This window comes from Suricata suricatta, chromosome 5, assembly GCF_006229205.1.
Source record: "Suricata suricatta isolate VVHF042 chromosome 5, meerkat_22Aug2017_6uvM2_HiC, whole genome shotgun sequence".
Lineage (NCBI taxonomy): Eukaryota > Metazoa > Chordata > Mammalia > Carnivora > Herpestidae > Suricata > Suricata suricatta.
In genome coordinates this window covers 148,411,308-148,430,418 of record NC_043704.1, presented here as the reverse complement: position 1 = coordinate 148,430,418, position 19,111 = coordinate 148,411,308, and the positions used below count along the sequence as shown (strand labels likewise).

At 45.1% G+C, this 19,111-nt stretch overlaps 1 protein-coding gene across 1 annotated transcript in view; it reads left to right on the top strand.

The window, feature by feature from the left end:
* Positions 1-19,111, top strand: part of GLB1 (galactosidase beta 1) — a 78,700-nt gene that overhangs the window by 41,821 nt on the left and 17,768 nt on the right. The window contains exons 12-14 of the mRNA XM_029938779.1: positions 11,953-12,027; positions 14,152-14,241; positions 17,800-17,913. Of these exons, the coding sequence (XP_029794639.1) occupies positions 11,953-12,027; positions 14,152-14,241; positions 17,800-17,913 (279 nt within the window). The remainder of the gene's footprint in view (positions 1-11,952; positions 12,028-14,151; positions 14,242-17,799; positions 17,914-19,111) is intronic.

The following is a 19,111-nucleotide window of genomic DNA, read 5'->3' as shown; positions in this document are numbered from 1 at the left end:
ATTTTTTTTACTTTTAAAAATTTTTTGTAGGGGAGGGGCAGAGAGAGGGGGACAGAGGATCTGAAGCAGGCTCTGTGCTGACAGGCTGACAGCAGTGAGCCTGACGTGGGACTTGAACTCACGAACCATGAGATCATGACCTGAGCTGAAGTCGGGTGCTCAACTGACTGAGCCACCCAGGTGCCCCAACTCTCAAAAAACTTTAGCATTCAGTTCAACTTACAATAATTTAAAAATTAATCAATACAATCATACAACCAACACTTGATCTCATATTAACCCCAGTTACATCCCTCGTGACTTATATGTTTTATTAATGCCGTGTATTTTAGTTCCCTTAGGTTTAAAGTTCATGTATTTTAATTCTGTCTTTTAAAAAAATCCCATGAGGCATTATCATTGAATTAGACACTGTTTGACTTGAGCCACACTGTTTATTCACAAGTAATTCCACAAAGGTTTGGCAAGTTCCTGCTATATGCCAGGCACAGTTTTAGCTGTTTTGCATATATAAGGCTTCGTTGAGAAGGTCAAGGTGGAATGAAGACCTTCAGGTGGTAGGACAGCCATGTGGGACGTCCAGGGCGAGAGCGTTCAAAGGGAAGGTCACCAGTGAAAAGGTGGGCGTGTGCATGGCGTTTCATTACAAACCGTCCACTTGTGTTTCTTCTGCGAACTACCTGTGTGCGTTCTTTCCTCATTTCTCTGCCTCTTCATCTCTGTAATTTGCAAGGATTCTATTATCATGGCATTTTTTACCAGTTATAAGGGTTTCTGCAGTGTTTTGGATTTTTCTTTCTGTAAAAAGCAATCTTGAGTTTTTATACAGTCAAATGTATCACTTCTCTCTTTTTTAAAAATTTTTGTTAATTTATTTTTGAAGGAGAGACAGAGACACAGTGTGATCAGGGAGTAGCAGAGAGAGAGGGAGACACAGAATCCGAAGCAGACTCCAGGCTCCAAGCTGTCAGCACACAGCCTGACACGGGGCTCAAACTCACGAGTTGTGAGATCATGACTTGAGCTGAAGTCAGACGCTCAACCGACTGAGCCCCCCAGGCGCCCCTCATGGCTGCTTCCCTAGCCTAGCAGTAGAAATAAATTTCTGTGGGGTGCTTGCAACTTTTATGATCGCATTTTATGTTCAAATATCGATGTACGTGGAACTGTGACCTTTGCTGTTGGGAGTAAGTTCAGGATTCCGCTTTGCTCATCGCTTAAGCTACAGCCGGTTAAAACATTTGCGCCTGTTTTCAAATTCTTTTATGTTATTTTGTTTTCTCCCTTCCCAACACCAAACTGTTTAATTGTTATTTTTACTATGTTTTATCGTCACCTGGGAGGACTAGTCTTCCATCCTTAGTCTTTCAAAAGTTCCCTATTGCATAAGTTTACTTCCCACAGAAACTTTGGTATTATTTTATCAACCTCAAAACAAAACAAAAACCCAGGATACCTATTGATATTTTGATTCATTTTGTATTAATTTGTGTATCAACTTAGAGGCAAAATTTATGATATTGAGTCTTAGCCAAGAAAAACTGCTTGTCCTGCTCTTCAAGTCTTCTCTGATGTCGCTCTTGTTTTAAATTTTTCGTAAGATAATTCCTACCCATTCTTTAATATGCTTATTCCCAAATACTGTTTTTTAGGTCCTCATAAAAGGAGTCTTTCATTTCTTAATATAGTTATTAGATATATTTGTCTCTAAAATATAAAATACTCCAACAATTTTAAGTGTATAAAATAATGTTGAAAACACCCATGTACTCAGTACCTAGATTTAATACAGGTTATTATGAAATCTTTGCTTGCGATTTTTTAAAGAAGACCATACATGACAGATAAAACTAGAGCTTGAATCCCTGTTTCTTCCCCTTCCTCCTTCCACTCTCTCCATGGCCCCTCCCTTCAGCTCAGGTCATGACCTCACACGATGGAGACCTCCGTGCTGACCGCTGGGAGCCTGGAGCTGCTTCGGATTCTGTGTCTGCCTCTCTCTCTGCCCCTCCCCCGCCCACACTCTGTCTTCCTCAAAAATAAATAAATATTTTTTTAAAAAATGAAAAAGAAAGAAACTCCCCAGTGTCTCCTCCTCTCAGCTGCTAACCTTTAGTCTGCTTTCAGCCTCTGCAAATTTGCCCGTCCGAGATAACTCATATAAATGGAACCCTAAGATATTTTCCTTTTGTGTCTGATGTATTTCACTTGCCATAGTTTTCTTGTGGTTCCTCCGTGGTGTAACATGTAACGGAACGTCATTCCTTTTTATGGCTGAATAATATTCCACGTGTGGGTATGTTGTTTAAATATTCATCTCATTTATCTCTTGAAGAACACCTGGGTTGTTTCCATGTTTTGGCTTTTTTTTTTTTAAGTATTTATTTTGATAGAGAGGGAGCACACGCGTGCTCGGGCGTGAGTCGGGGTGGGGCACCGAGAGAGAATCCCACTGTCAGTGCAGAGCGACGTGGGGCTTGAACTCGTGAACTGTGAGACATCATGAGCTGCACTGAAATCAAGAGTCAGATGCTTGATCACGGAACCACCCAGGTGCCCCATCTTTTGGCTGTTTTGAATAATGCTTCCTGGGCGTCGGGGCACTGGTGTCTGCTCAAGTCTGCTTTCTGTCCCTGCAGGCATTTACCCAGCAGTGGCATTGCTGGCGGGCTGACTTTTGGAATAGTTTTCTTTCTGAAATAGCGTTTTATGCCTTATCTTTATCAAATATTAAAACAGATGTTTACTGTGCTTTTTTACATAAAACATCACCTTATATTTGATCTCACGTTTTTGTTCTCCTATATTTTTAAGTACTTCTTTCTGCCCCTCCATCCACCCCCTACACTTTTCCTGACTTTCCCGGGCTCTTACGATGGACGGTTGCTAGAACTTTTCACCATCACCCTCCAGTCCCCTCTCCGCTGCCGTTCAAGGCAGAGCACCCAGCCAGGACGCCCAGGACCATTCTGACTGTCACATCCTGGCACTTTGCAAACACACACTGCAACTTGCAGTGGCCTGGCGGGAAGATTCCAGTCTCAGCTGGACTTTTAACAACCTCCAGTTCCCTTTTTGCTCCCTGATCTCTTCCCACTGCAAACCATCACTGCTATAGTCTCTCCTTAATAGACAGGTGACGTTGTCACCAAGAACATTAGCGCTGTTGCGGAAACCCTGTTAAGAAATGTGAAGAAAGGGGGGGCGCCTGGGTGGCTCAGTCGGTTAAGTGTCTGACTTCAGCTCAGGTCATTATTTCACGGTTCGTGGGTTCAAGCCCTGCGTCAGGCTCTGTGCTGACAGCTCAGAGCCTAGAGCCTGTCTTTGGATTCTGTCTCCCCCTCTCTCTCTGACCCTCCCCTGCTCACGCTGTCTCTCTATCCCTCTCTCTCAACCATAAATTAAAACGTTTAAAAAAAAATTTTTTTAAAGAATGTACTGAGAGTTTAGAAAACAGAAAATGTCACATTTTGTTTCTGATAATGTTATATAAATATTTAGGGTTATTATCAAAATTGGGGCACTCTGTCTCCAGTTCGTTCATATATGCACTTGAGTATTTGGAAGGAAGTTTCCCAGACAGGTCCTGGCCCCATACACTTGACACCCTGTGTCTCTTCTCCAACCCCGTACTTCTGAGGCTGTTGGCCTCAGGGCACCGTCAAGTGATATGCAAGTGAGTCCGCATATTAGGTGTTAGGAATAATAATCTGCGATCATTTACCCATCCAAGGAAGTGACAGTGAACTATGTAGACATGCTCTACACCCAAACTAAGTGAATCCCCACCTCAGCTCTCCTTGGGTGAGTAGCAACTCCAGAGCCTCCTGACCACAAGGAAGCGGCTACACAGAGACAAGGGTCTTGGCCTGTTGTGGTTAAATTGTATGACTTCTGCAAATTTTACAAAACCCTGTGACCATGTGGCCACACTGCTAGGACTCTCACTGGGGACATTTCAGGATGCAGAAGATGAGCTAGGCGTCTGCTGCAATAACCTAGAAATGAGATGGTGGCAGGGTCAACAGGGAATGGAGAGGAAGCAATCAATTTGAAAAATATTTCGGATGTAAAAATCGGTGGGAGTCAGTGAGTGGTGCCCACATGCAGGGGTGAGGCCGTGTGAGGAGGCGTTGATTTGTCTATAGGTTTACAGCTTCTGGTTGGATAACCAGATGGGTGTTGTAGTCAGCAACCAACACGGAGGACTGCAGCGGAGGCACGGGCCGGGAAGGGGAAGGGGGACGCAAGTTCCGTGCTGGGGTTGTTCAGCTCCAGATGCCTTTGGGGACATCCAGCTGGAGGTGTCTAGCCAGCAAGTGGCTCACTTAAGAGGGAAACGCTCCAGGAAGCAGTCGTTAGGACAGGTCATCAGTGGAAGTGGAGGCTAAGATCGCCAATGGAGGGGCGCCTGGGGGATCAGTCAGTTAAGCGTCCGACTTCAGCTCAGGTCATCATTTCACAGTCCATGGGTTCGAGTCCCCCATCGGGCTCTGTGCTGACAGCTAGCTCAGAGCCTGGAGCCTGTCTTCGGATTCTGTGCCTCCCTCTCTCTCTGACCCTCCCCTGCTCACACTGTCTCTGTCTCTCTTTCTCTCAAAAATAAATATAACATTTTAAAAAAAAAAAAAAAAAAGATCGCCAACGGAGAGCCGAGAGTGAAGGGTGGTGGGCCAAGCGGAGACAAACCTAAGGGGTCAAGCGTTTCGCCAGTGGGCACGGTAAGCCGAACCCATGAAGGAGACAGTCTTCAGAAATTAGCATAATTCAATATCTTGTGATGGCTTGCAGTTTACCACATGGTCCTTTCTTCTTCTTGGTGTTTCAGGTTTGGAGGAGAGACATGAACTGCTTTAAAAGTGGAATCTTTCTTAGGAGATTTTGTAGACTTTCAGTTAGCTGGTTTGCTTGCATTGAGGGAAAGATTGGGGGAAAACCCCATATATAGCTGCCTCTTCCTTCACCAAAAACTTAAAAAGTGGGATGGGTCTCTTCTTTAATCCATTTCAAGAGCAAGCTGGTTGTCGATGGACAATGTCTTTCACTGATGTAGGTGCCCAGGGATGGTAATTTCCCATCAGGCTGCACAAGCCTATGCTCAATGACAAAGGCTCCAGGTGGAGGTGTGACAGAGCTCATGACATTTGCATTTTCGAAGATATTCTCTTTGCTGTGGGTAAAACTCAGCCCAACATGGTTAACACTTTGACCTCGAGTATCAACCCTAAGACTGTAGGGCAGCACCCTCCTCCTCCCTACCAATTTGAGAGGGGCAGTGGGGAGTTTATTTTTGTATGCTTTTGAATGACTCGAAGACCCATTTTTTAGGACTTTTGTTACAGTTCTTCATAAGGATTCTATCAAAGATAAGAGCCCATTTGACTTTTTGGAGATGAGTCATTATACAGAAATGAATCAAGTTGATAATTGGAGCAAATATTAGGATTCCCTCAGGTGGACATTGGGGCTGGGTAAGGACTGAGGAATGTGAAAATGGCCACTATGACTTTTACTAATGAAGTTTGCAACTCGACTGCAGACCAGTCTACACTGGCTGATTGATTGTCCTTCTTGCTTTATGGACGGAACGACATTAGCCTCGTGGGTAGACACAAGCCGTCTCTGGCTGATCCACGGGGCTGGCGGAAACAGTGTTTTATGTCTGATAATTTGGGCTAACAAAGTGAATACTACATAACAAATGTTAGACTTCTAAAGCATTGCCTGCACTCTTGTGGTTCTGGTGTTTTCCTTTCCTGCACACTTGGCTTTTTGGTTGGTCTTCCAGAATGATTTCTCTAAAATGCCGATCTGGGCAAGACGCCTTCCCTGACTTGGCCTCCTATTTTCCTCAGGCCCCATTTTACAGTTCTCCCCTTTGTGTACATGACTCCCTGGGCTCCAAATGAAAGTGCATAAGATTCCGTGAATGGGACAGTACTGTTGATCCCTCCCGGCCTCTGCACAGAATGTTCCCTCTGCCTTCACCCATCTGGAAAATGAGAACACCCCTCAGTCACCTTCTCTGGGAAGTTGTCTTTGATCGGGCTCTCTGCCGTCCGTCATGCCTTGTCCTCGTCTGCCGCCTTACCGAGGGGACGTCTTGAACACTACTTCCCGTGGTGTGTTGGTGTCATTTGTTTATGGACATTTCTCACAGTCTGGACTGGGAGCTGTTCATATCCCCAGTACCAAGCAAAAGACCCAACACAAAGTACTTCCTTAATAAGAATTTGTTAAAAGAATGAATAAAAACATTAGAGATCTTGGGGAAAGAAAGGTTGGTCACTGTTGAATCTATCAGATTTGACTGGGACAGGAGCGGCTCCCCGTGTTATGTTTCTGCAGCTAAATAGGCTGGATAAGAAGCAACATGATGAATGTGAAAACTGTGATTAAAGCACAATTTGTTACAGAAAAATAAAGGGTCTGAAATAGTGTTTTGGAATATTTATCTCTTTTCTGAAACATTGAATTTTTTAACTTTTATTTATTTTTGAGAGAGAGAAACAGAGCATGAGCAGGGGAGGGGCAGAGAGAGAGAGACACAGAATCGGAAACAGGCTCCAGGCTCTGAGCTGTCAGCGCAGAGCCCGATGTGGGGCTCAAACCCACGAACCGTGAGATCATGACCTGAGTGGAAGTGGGACACTTAATTGGCAGAGCCCCCCAGGCGCCCCTCTTTTCTGAAACATTAAATTAGTTGGATAAAAGATTAGGATTTAGTATAGATAAGTAATTTACTATAAGATAATCAAAAAGTCACTAAACTTATTGAAAAGAAAAGACAGAAGATTGGAGCAAATGGGACAGACAGATGGAGATGTAATAACCAATATTATGATGAGCTCATGCCACTGATTAAAAAGTCAACATTCAGATAGACAATGAGTGGAAGACATAAACACGTATAGACACTTGGTGAAAACTTTGGCATACGCTATGTTAAGATTCATATAAAATGCTTATATCATTTGACCTAGTACTTCTCACTTGGTGCTTTATTAAAAATATTTTTTAGGCAAAATAATGCTATAGACATAGAGCTGTTCATTGTAACATTATTTGTAATATAAAAATTGGAAATGATCTAAATTCTAATATTGAAAGGATGGTCATATTCATTACATAATGCAGTAGGCGTCCGGGTGGCTCAGTTGGTTACGCATCTGACTTCGGCTCAGGTCATGATCTTGGGGTTTGTGAATTTGAGCTCTGCATTGGGGTCTGTGCTGACAGCTCTGAGCCTGGAGCCTGCTTTGGATTCTGTGTCTCCCTCTCTCTCTGCCCCTCCCCTACTTGTGCTCTTCTCTCCTTCTCTCTCTCTCTCTCTTTCTCCCCCCCCACCCCATGTGTGTCTGAAAAATAAACATTGAATATAATATGCAATAAATAAAATTATTATCAGTATTTGGGCACACCCAAAGTACTTTTGGTAAGTAGCAGTAGTCAATTACAAAACTATCTCTAACCTCTCGTGGTGTATGTGCACAAGGAGAGGGTCTCGGAGGAAAACAAAGAGGAAAGGTATCATGGGGTGTTTTTGTCTTTGGAATTATGTTTGATCAATAGACGGCACTTTCTCTCGTGTTGTTGTACAACAAAGGAGGTGAGATGGAGCCATAGAAGCAACACTTGACCGGACTGAGATCCCAGCTCACTCCTTTGCCCTTGGGGTTATCTTGAGCAAGTTCCTCAGTCTTTCCTCTAAAAAGGAAATAGAATGACGGGCTATAAGGGCCTTTGTGAGCAACAAATGAGATGACCAACCAGCCCAGAAGCATTCCATCGCTGTTGGCTCAGTGTTGGCTAAAGGATGCTGCCCGTGCAGTGACCTTTTCGTCCAGTGTGATAACGAGATTGCAGCCCTACTCACCCTGGGCGCTGGACTCCACCTTGACTTTCGGAGGTAGATGTGACATGGTCACTACTATGTGCAGGTGAATAGGGGACCTCAGCAAACAATGGGGCTACTCGCAGGTCCCCAGTGTGGATTTGCGTTTGCTGCCTCCACTGGCCAGAACGCGGGGCGGAGGCAGAGGTGGGCAAACGCCACAGGAGAATGAACGTGGTTTAGGACCATCGGGAAAGCTCGGAAGAGAGAGTTCACATCTTGTCTGTCTGGGATCAACAGATATAACTCCTCGGCATCACATTCATTTTCCTTTGAATCATGCAGATCATTTAATGTGCTGCTTTTTTCTTTTCTTTTGAGAGAGAGAGGACGCAAGTGAGCGAGGGGCAGAGAGAAGGAGGAGTGAGAGAAGCAAGCATAAGCTCACCTGACGTGGGACTCAAGTTCATCAGAGTCAGATGCTTAACCGACTGAGCCACCCTGGGTCCCCTCGTTTTATTTATTTTAGAGAGAGGGAGAGAGCGAGCACAAGCTGGGGAGAGGGGCAGAGGGAGGGAGAGAGAGAATCTTAAGCAGACTCCATGCTCAGCACAGAGCCCTGATGCCAAGCTTGACCCCGTGACCCTGGGGTCATGTCCTGAGGTGAAATCTAGAGTGGGACACTCCACCACTGAGCCCCTCAGCACCGCTTTAATGTGCTCTTTAAAAAATGTCACAGAAGGGCGCCTGGGTGGCTCAGTCAGTTGAGCATCTGATTTCAGCTCAGGTCATGATCTCACGGTTTGTGAGTTCAAACCCCACATCAGGCTTGCTGCTGTCAGCACAGAGCCCACTATATCCTCTGTCCCCCTCTCTCTCTTCCCCTTCCCTGCTCGCACGCTCTCTCTCTCTCTCTTGCAAAAATAAATAGACATTAAAAAAATTTTTTTTAATCTTTAAAAGTGTCACAGAACTAATGATTTATAGACTATTAGAAACATAAAGGACTTCCAGTTCAGGATGGATGGCTGACCACATACTGATATCTTGCGCCTCTCAAAATGTTATTAAATGATTAAAAAGGATTTTTTTTAAATGAAGCCAACAAGAGTGGCACTATCCATGCATGAGAGATTCCAAAAAACTTCTGGGAAGCAAACATAGGTGCAGGTGACTAAGGAAATATCTTGAGGAAATCAGGTTCCCAGTGAGTGTGAAACAGGGTTCTTGGAACAGGTCAACAGAGAGTAGGTTGCTCGTAAAGAACCCTCGAGAACCAGGGTCCTGGAAACGCAGATGTGACAAAAGACAGACGGAAAGAGCTGAAAATGGGAAGGCTCGTAACCGCATATGTCCCATCAGGTCGTCTACGCTTCTGCCCTCTTTAAATGGACTGGCCATCAGGGAAGCATCTTTTTGCTTCAGAAAATTAGAATTAAAAAAAAAAAAAAGTGTCCAGCCTGAGAGCAAAAACCTTACATGTTGTGTCTGACTCCCTCCCAAATCACCCTAAAACAAAGTAGCCACTCAGCAAACCTCGCTCCTGTACGCAGAGCAGAACTGGCCTAAAGCAGATGGCTATGCAAATGCTGGTGTGTTCATTTGCATGAACTAAGAATGGACCACGGGCGGCCAGATGTTTGAAGACGTCCGTAAAACCTGCAAAGGGAAAGAGAAAGACCAAAATGAAATAAACAGAAAAAATAACCTAAAGGTAACAGACAATTCAGGGCAGAAATGAGCGAGCGTAAGCAAACAAAGCAGACCCTCCCAAAACATTGTATCTTTTAGAGACATTTGCGAAGATGTTGCTTTCACACTGTAAGAATGAGATACTTTGAAAAAGGAGCCCTTAAAGAACAAAAAAGAGTTCCCCAAAATAAAAAGTAAAAAAATAATCTCCTAGAAATTAGAACCAGAAGGCAGAGATTGAAACAGAGAAAAGATAAGAGATACAGATACAGTCTAGGGCATCTAACTGAAGTTTAAGGGAAAAAGATGGAGAAAAGCAAATATTTTAAAAATGCAGAATTTTTGTCCAAAACTGAAAAGGATATTTGAGTGGCCCAAAATAATAAATGCCAAAAACACACAAACCCAAACACATCTTTGGAAAAAATTTAAAACATAGATTCAGAAAATTTCCCTTCCACATACCAGTTCTTGGGAAATTACTTGAGATTGCTCCAGTGAAATGAGACCCTAGAAACAGAAGCTAAAACCAGGAGAATAATGAAGAGAAGTCCCAGAATATCAAGGCTAGAGGAGAGTCAGTCCCTTGGAGCAAGAAGACTTGAGAAGTTTACTAGGGGAGGGCCAAAGAGTGTTTGGAGAAACACTTGCCACAATCTTTGGAAATTTAGAACAGCTGAGGAGGAGTTAACCTAAAGGCAGACAGGAGAAAAGAAAGGCAATTAGAAACCCCAGGGGAGGGAAAAGAACACAAAAAACTGAACAACACGGAACATGCTATCATGCTATGTATTGCTTAGGTTTGCAGAGAGTAATATTTATATAATTATAATCATGTGAGCACTGTTGGTTGATTTTGAATTTAGACTCAATATACAGGTGAAGGGAAGGTGTATGGGTACAGGACAGACTTTTAACCTTGACAGTGTAAAAGCAGAGTTGATAATCTGGGGGCGGGAGTAGGGAAGAGAGCTCAGGGAAGGGTGCAAATAGCCTTATCTTAAAAAGTATGGACACAAAAGATAATCTTAATTGACGGAACTAAGAAATACAGGTATATTATTTCAAGCTACAAAAGTAACCAGTAGAGAAATGCTGATATAATCCTGTTGGCCAGAAAGAGAGATATCCAGAATAGGACACCTGGGCTAAATTCTCATGTATTAAAGAAACCAATAATGTTTTAAATGGATCAAATAAGAAATAGCAGATAAGTATAAATATAGAAACTAAAAGATGCAAAAATGGAACAATTAAATGAATTTAAAATGGTTTCCTCTGAAGAAAAGGACTAAGAAAATAGTGAGCCAGGAGACTATTGCTTTTCATAGCAGTCTGTTGTCTTCCTTTTTTAATTACTTTAAAAAATGGAAACTGAGGGGCGCCTGGTGGCTCAGTTGGTTAAGCGCCTGACTTTGGCTCAGGTCATGATCTCAGGGTTCATGAGTTCAAGCCCCACGTCAGGCTCTGTGCTGACAGCTCAGAGCCTGGAGCCTGCTTTGGATTCCGAGTCTCCCTCTCTGTCTGTCACTCTCTCCCTCTCAAAAATAAATAGTAAAAAGTAAAAACAATAATAAATGTAATACAAGTAAAAAATGAAAACTAAAAGGAAGGGAGGTAAGAGGGGACTGGAGGAAGGAAATACAGGGAGCCTGCGAGATCATAATGCAGTCTACTTGGAGGTGGACACAGACTTTAAGACTTGGCATTAAATGTCTTCTAACTCTAAATCGGTGTGTGTATTTCATATTCAATAAGGTTCTGTTTTTGTGTTTTTAACTTTTATTTAAGGAAAATTTCAGACTTACAGAGAAATTTCAAGAATAAAAGTGGTACACGCAGCGCCCGAGGACTCCACACGCAGATCCCCCATGTCAGCATCCCGCCCTGTGGCCTCACCGCTTCCCCCCGCTGCCCCCTTGGGTTTTCTAAACCACTGGAGACCTTTACCCCAAAGTACTTCCGTGTGTGTTTCGTAAGAGCAGGTTGGAATACGCTGTTATGTAACCACAGGAAATCTAACACTGATACCAAACTTTACTTTTCCCTACTACAGCTTCCGCCCCGAAGACTCGGTTCCGCCCCGGGCCTTTTTCCTTTTTCCCCCAACTCCAGCCCTCTGCCTTCGTCTCCTCTGTCTCCTGGTTGTTGCTCTCTGTTTTAAAGTCTTTGTTCTACAATTATATGAATGATTCCTGGAGTTTACAGACATCCACAGGCGCGCACACACACACTTGGAAGTAAAAACTTTACCAAACCCTGTTTGGGAGGGAAAACCTTTTGTTCTTCTGCCTTTCCAAAACTCACGGGCACTGTTGTCGACTCTGGGAGCCTCCTTTGGAAAACTGAATTGTTTATAGCCCCATTTCTGAGGGCTTAACACCTTTTTTTTCTTTTCTTTTTTCTTTTTCAACTCTGGTTTCTAGTTTGAAAAAGTGCCAGAAGGTTTTATCCCTCCGTCTACACCCAAGTTTGCATATGGAAAGGTTCCTCTGCAAAAGGTAAGAAAGAAAATAACACAACTGTCGAGAGTGAGGAGGTGGAATTCAGCAGTTGTGAGTGAAAGTGTCACGTGGAGGGTTTGGTTCCATCTTTCAGTGAATTGGTTTTCTGTGAAACCGAACCGGGTGGGTGATGTTTCTGGGAAAGTGGGGACGTGCGTGTGGACGGGGTGGGCACATGGGCCGTGAGCAGAAGTGGGCGGGGATTCTTAGGTCATTCAGGTCATTCGGGTTCAATTATCAGTCATCCAAAGCGGCTTCCGGAGCCTGAGTGGGAATAACACACCACCTTGTTATGCCTGGCAAGGTTGTTTTCCACAATTTACCTTTTTTGGGGGGTTCTCAAAAGGCACGGGTATTATCAGAGATCTTTGCCCTATTTAGTGTGCTCCGCTCCATTTCAAAATCATATGCTAATTTTTGTGCTCTGTGGTTTATATGGTACGTAGGACCTCAAGGGGAAAAGGCCAGAAATTAATCATACATAGGAGCTAAAGACATTTTATTCTAGGAAAGAGAAAAAGAAGGGAGATTTCATTTCGATGTCAGGAGTGACGTAAGCCAAAATCAATTTGTTTTGACCATCTGTGTCTTCAGGATTTCCCCTTTTATAATCCCTAACTCCTACATCTGTTAACTCACAAGAGGGAAAAAAAAGAAACCACAAGCAGTTACACATTTCTTCAGAATCTTGATATTCTAAAATAGCATAAGTTTTTATCTTTAACCAAAATGCCAAACATGATTGTATAATTTTTCCATTCGTGAAGCCCTTTGATATTACGATTGGTTGAGCTCTTGTGACATTTTCCACCTAGCGTCGGATACGTGTGTTGCATTCTACAAAGTGTGTGGTCTCTCTGCGTGGTAGGCGTCTTTCTTTAGTGTTTGTCAGACTTTAATCACACTTGTTAAGGGAGTAGCTTCTACTGTTCATTGCTGCGAGCTACTGAAGGACAGACAAGGTTGCTTCGGTGTAGAGCTGCAAGAAATTTATTGTTACGCAACAGAAAATAGCTACAAATATTTAAAACAGCAGCATGAGTAAAACAAAACAAAACAAAACTAGCTTAGTACCAAAAACACAATCTGTTTACCATGAAGGAAAATGGTGTGAGTAGAAATAGCTTTTCCTTATTAACTAAATGTATGCTATTTAAGGTAGCATACATTAATTAGGAGTTGGATTTCTTTAGTTGTCCAAATAGAAAAACATCCATGGGAGTCGCTGAACTGATGGAATTGTACTTAAGGTTTTGTTTCCCCCGATGCGGCATATCAGCAAGGCAGCCCTGCCAAGGTGTTAATAGCGTTCCTAAGCAGCATCAGTCTTGGGAAGTCCTAGGTTTGGAGCCAAACCTAACTGAAGATCTTGGCTCTGCCGTTGTTCCAGTGAGCTTCTTGGAGAACCTAGTTCTGCCTCCCTAACCCGGGGACAGTGATGGCTGCCCCCCGCCCCATGGTTGTAAGGCTTCACTAGGGTGCACTTGCAACGTGCTCTCACCTGGGGTTTGGTAGGCACTCGGTGATCGGTAGCTGCCGTCATTCTTGTTACTGCATTGGCATAAGCCTCCTGGGTTGTGAGAATATGCCATCATCTGGACTAAATGTAATAAGTATTTTATTGAGTATCTACTATGTGCTGAGTATTGGGTGAGCGCCACCCAGACCCTGCTCTTAAAGGAATTGATAATATGGCAAGGATGGCAAAGGTAAGCAGCTGGTACGTGGCACAGGCGTGGAAAGTATGCTACTGTCAAGTTCAGAGGAAGGTGCAGTCCTAGTGACTCCCCTCCAGGATGCTGGGGAAGAAACTTGAGGGGAGGCAGCCTCCGAGCCCTGCTTTTCATTCACTTGAAGGGCCTTTCATATAGAGGTTGTATTTGCAAATAGACGTACTTGACATGTTGTACGATTACCATCCGTTACTTTGCATTGGGAGTTAGGGGGTGGATGGGGGGATGGAAGGTGACTGGGCACCAGCACTGAGTGGAATTTGAACACTGTGTAGGTGTCAGGTCTGTGTAGGGATTTGGTTAAATGCTTGATAATTTGCAAATGGCATTATCTTCCACTCTGACTACCGGGTGACAATGAGTGAATGTTCCTCTTATGTCTTTTCAGTTAAAGACGGTGGAGGATGCTCTGAATGTTCTGTGTCCCTCTGGGCCCATCAAAAGCCTTTATCCCTTGACATTTATTCAGGTGAAACAGGTAGGTCTTCAAAGGTAATGCTTCACCCTTTTTCTACTTTCTGCACTGCCCTGTAGGGCCTATTCTGAGCACAGGGGCTAAACGGTGGGCAGATAAATCAGGTCCCGGTAAATTCGCCAGATTTCCAGGCTCTCTGTGGCTTTAAGTACCGCACAGTGGGCTGATCTTTCCTAGACTCCCCCCAACCCCTTCCTTCTTATCCCATGAGTAGGCCATAGCTCAACCTGATTCAACATAATTGTGAGTGTATTCCTGATCTAATTAATCTTTATTACTAGAGGAAAAACCACTATCTTAATGCTCAAAAAGACAACTTAATTGTTTGTCCTTAGTTAGCTCAAAGGTGTAGGGACTGTGTTCTCAAGAGACCAGGTTCTTAGAGAGTCTTCTTCCTGCTTTTGAAGAGAACGGGACACGCGTGTGTGTCAGCATGAGCATGCATGCACACGCTCACGTGGTTAACCCAGGAACTACCTTATATTAATTTTATATACTCTATTATTTATTGGTTTTAAGTGGGCTCTGGACCCGACGTGGGTCTCGAACTCACCACCCTGAGATCAAAAGTTGCACACTTTGCTGACTGAGCTAGCCAGGTGCCTGCCCCTCATGTTTATTTTAAAATTTACTCCCAGCTTTTTACTTTGGAAACCTTCAAATCTAAAAATGTGAGAAAAGTGTAATCTACACCCACGTAGCTTTCCCTGGAGTCGCTAAGTGTTGAGAGTTGGCTAAGTGCGTGTATATGCAGTCAGCTGCCTTTTTTAACCATTTGAGCTTGCTGTCATATCCTGACACTTCACCCCTAAATCTTACAGCATGTATCTTTTAAGAAAAAGGACATCTTCCTGTATGATCCCAATATAATGATCACACTTCGGAAACAACATTCATATGGTCTTGTTTAATATGCACTCTATGCATTCTGTGGTCAAGTATCCAAAATGTTCTTTATAGCTTAACTTTTTTCTTTTTTTTAAAAAAGTGTTTATTTTTGAGAGAGAGGAGCTGAGGAGGAGCAGAGAGAGAGGGTGACACAGAACTGGAAGCAGGCTCCAGGCTTTGAGCTGTCAGCACAGAGCCCGACGCGGGGCTTGAACTCACGAGCCATGAGATCATGACCCGCGCCCAAGTCAGATGCTCAACCGACTGAGCCACCCAGCCACCTTTTAACGTTTTGTCAAGGCAGTTTCCAATCCATGATGCCACAATGCATTTAGCTATAAGGTCCCTTCCATCTTCTTTCCTCTGTCACTTTTCTGAAGTCTTGTTTTTTCTCTCTCTTTCTCATGACATGGGCATGTCTGAGGAGTTCAGGCCAGTCATTTTGTAGACTCTCCCTCACTGATTAGATTCAGTAGAGCATTTGTGGCATGAAGCACGACAAAGGGAATGTGTCCTCAGAGCACCTTGTCGGGATGCCCACGAGGTCCGTTTGTCCCTTTGTTGTGATGTCAAGTTTGAACACCCGGTTAGGATCTCAGCCCCATGTTTTGAAATGGAAACTTTTCTGGATCCCCACACCGTCTCTCTGTGGAGCTCCCCAAGGTCTGAGCAATTAGGTTATTAATAGGACAGTGGCGTATCTAATCGTAGTGTACTTTGCCTCTGGCTACGCTTTGTACACTTGGGACTTTGTTCCTGCAACCCCGTGATCAGTACAGTGAGTAATTGAGCCCCCCTTTCCGTAACACTGGGTACAGTCCTTGCTTCAGTTCCAGCCAACTCCTGCTGTGTCCGTGTCTTCATCTAGAAAATACAGCCCGCCTCCTCCGCCGAGCAGGGAGCGGCTCGGATAAGGCATGGTCAGGTCGCTGGAGCAGCAGGACCCGGGGGAGTGGGCGTACGGACACTCGCACCACTGCTCTTCCCCGGACCCTTCTGCGCTGTGGCCTTTGGCCACGGCAGCGCTCTTGGCCTGGGGGGCCCCGGCTGTTTCAGGTCTGGGGCAAGCCAGCCCCCTGAATGTTTATTTCCAGCGAAACCCATGGAGGGCGCAGGTGCAGGGGGTGGGATGCAGCCCTGCTCCTCTGTCCCTCACCCCTGCCCCTCTCCAGCCGCTGCAGCCAGCTTTTCGGGGAGCACTGCCACTTCTGCTCCCCCCGGGAGCCCTTTGCACAGCGCTTCTCAGCCTCTGGGTTAGGATTTACCACTTCAGTTACTTTGCAAAGAAAAAAACAGAGAGATTTGGGGTCTGGGAGGGAAGCCTTGGGTGGTGGCCCAGTGACGCTTCTTGGGTTCAGCCCTTTCCTGCAACACAGGAACAGGGTTTTCACCTCCTCTCAATCACCTTTGCATTTGCCGAGATGCACTTCCTTGCTTTCTGGGCTCCTGATGGGAGGAGCTTTTCCTGTGTCCCCTGTACCGGAAGGCTCGGTCCCGCTCACCCTGGCCAACATCACAGCAGGACGGTCAGCAGCTGAGGCCGCGGGTGCTGTTTGCCACCGAGGCTGGTGGTCTGGGGCCTTCCTTTCAGAGCCAGGATACCAGCATCTCTGTTTTCTGACTTAGCAACAGGTTACACCCTCATCTCTCACTGTCTCTGTCCCCGCCACCCCCGTCCCTCCACATTAAACAGTTTCTGATTGACTCTTGTTTTGTCTGTTAGAGCAGATGTAGCCCAGGAACCTGGAAAATGTTTTACCCAACATTGTTGACTCTGTTGTTGTCTCTTTTTATTTGAAGATTTTTTGTGTGTGTTTATTTAGTTTTGAGAGAAAGGCAGCACAAACAGGGAAGGTAGAGGGGGAGACCCAAAATCCAAAGCAGGCTCCAGGCTCCAAGTTGTCAGCACAGAAGCCCGATGTGGGGCTCGATCCCACAAACTGTGAGATCATGACTGAGCAGAAGCCAGACACTTAGCCAACTGAGCCACCCAGGCGACCCTAAATTTTTATTTTAAAGTAATCTCTACACCCAATGGGGCTTGAACTCACAACCTGGAGACCAAGAGTCACATGCTCTACCGAGGGGCGCCTAAGTGGCTCAGTCAGTTAAGTGTCCAACTTCGGCCCCAGGTCATTATCTTGTGGTTTATGGGTTCGAGCCCCGCATCGGGCTCTGTGCTGACAGCTCAGAGCCTAGAGCCTGTTTTGGATTCTGTGTCTCCCTCTCTCTCTCTGCCCCTGCTTTTACCCTGTCTCTCTCTCTCTCTCAAAAATAAACATTAAAACAATTTATAAAAATTAAAAAAGAGTCACACGCTCTACCACTTGAGCTAGCCAAGTGCCCACTTTGTCTTTTTTTTGTTGTTGTGTTTTGTTGTGTTTTTGAGGACATGTAAATAAGCCACCGATGTATACAATAGGCTCGCCCTGAGTGATTCTGGGCAAGTTTCCTCGTGTGGGGAAGGGAGGTCTGATAAAACGCTCTGCTGCTGTGAGAGGGCGCGATCTAAAGATTTAAGGCAGCTCCCTTCTTTCCGACTGAATGTTTGCTGGAGGCTAGAGAAACGCTTTATTCCTTATGATTTTAGAAACATCGCTCTCACACAGATCGAGGGGGCCAGGCTATCTTTTTGAAGAGTGATGTATTTTTCTCACATCTTTCTCTAACCAGTATTCGGGCTTTGTGCTGTACCGAACAACGCTTCCTCAAGACTGCAGCGACCCCACACCGCTGTCGTCACCCCTCGAGGGCGTCCATGACCGCGCCTATGTCTCTGTGGACGGGGTAAGAACGGTCTCTGGGCTGTCTGTCCGCCCCAACGGGGGATGCGTGGTCTGCGCTGGGCTCTGCCCCTCCTCTCGACGGTCCTTAGCGGGCCCCTTGCCGGTGGGGCCTCGCCCCTGCTCCCCCTGCCTGTGCCTGGAGGGGTGTGCTCAAGCCACGCCCTTCCTGGAGACTTTCCAGTCTCCCCAGTCCACGCCATCCTCTGACCAACCACAGCACGTCACCCGTGTCTCCTTTGCTCCTTGGGGACGGGCTCCGTTCCGTGCATGCGGGAGCAGTGGTTCATTTAACTCTGTGCCTGCATCCTGCATGAGAAAGTATGTTCGGAAGGATTGTTCCTGGGAATTATAGCGACAATTCACAAAGAACTCTGTTTCACAACCCAGCAAAGACACATTGGAGGATTTCCCTTCCTTCCACCGAAACCATCCTGTGAACGAGCACATGAAGACGTTTTTCTGACCCTGGACATTTGTTCAGAATGTTTTAAAGTAAAATGTTCTCGTTCTGTGGAGACCAAAGGTTTTCGTTTCGGGGGGAGGAAGTTTCTAGGACACCACGTGCATGTCGCCCACGTGTTTACGGACAGCAGTCGTTTCTTGAATTCCAGTTTACGGGTGGGTCGTCTTCGTGAATTCCAGTCAGCATAACTTCAATTTGTTTTTAAAGCCCCCCCCTTTTAAAAAAAATTAGGAATACGTTGTTGCTAAAATGCCTGTGGTGTTTTCTCATTCTATTATATAATTTTTGTGGTTAATGCATCCTATCAGGTATTTTGAGGTGAGTCTACTCCACCTAACTCTGTGATTTTTATCTCATTTATCTGATTTTCGTCTCCTCTCTCCACGTTATTTAGAAACCGCTTTTTATGACTGCCTTTTGTGCCGTGAGAACACAAAGCGGTTCCCGTGAGAGGAATTCTCCCCTGGAATTATTGCCTCCATTCTGTCTTTCTATTAAAAATTGATGTTCAGCAGACACCCCGGAGCAAAGGAGGCCAGCCTTGCCCTTCCCTTGCTCTGAGCTGTAGCTGATGAACTGCCGTTTAGGAAGCAGTGTTTGGAGGAACTTGACCGCCTGGCCAGTGGCTTGGGCCAAGGGGCCGGCAGAGCACTGTCTCCCGAGTCTGGTGATGCTTCAAGGCAGGAGAATGAGTGTGGCAACTGAGCGAGCCGAGCCCTGCCGACCTTCTCACGAC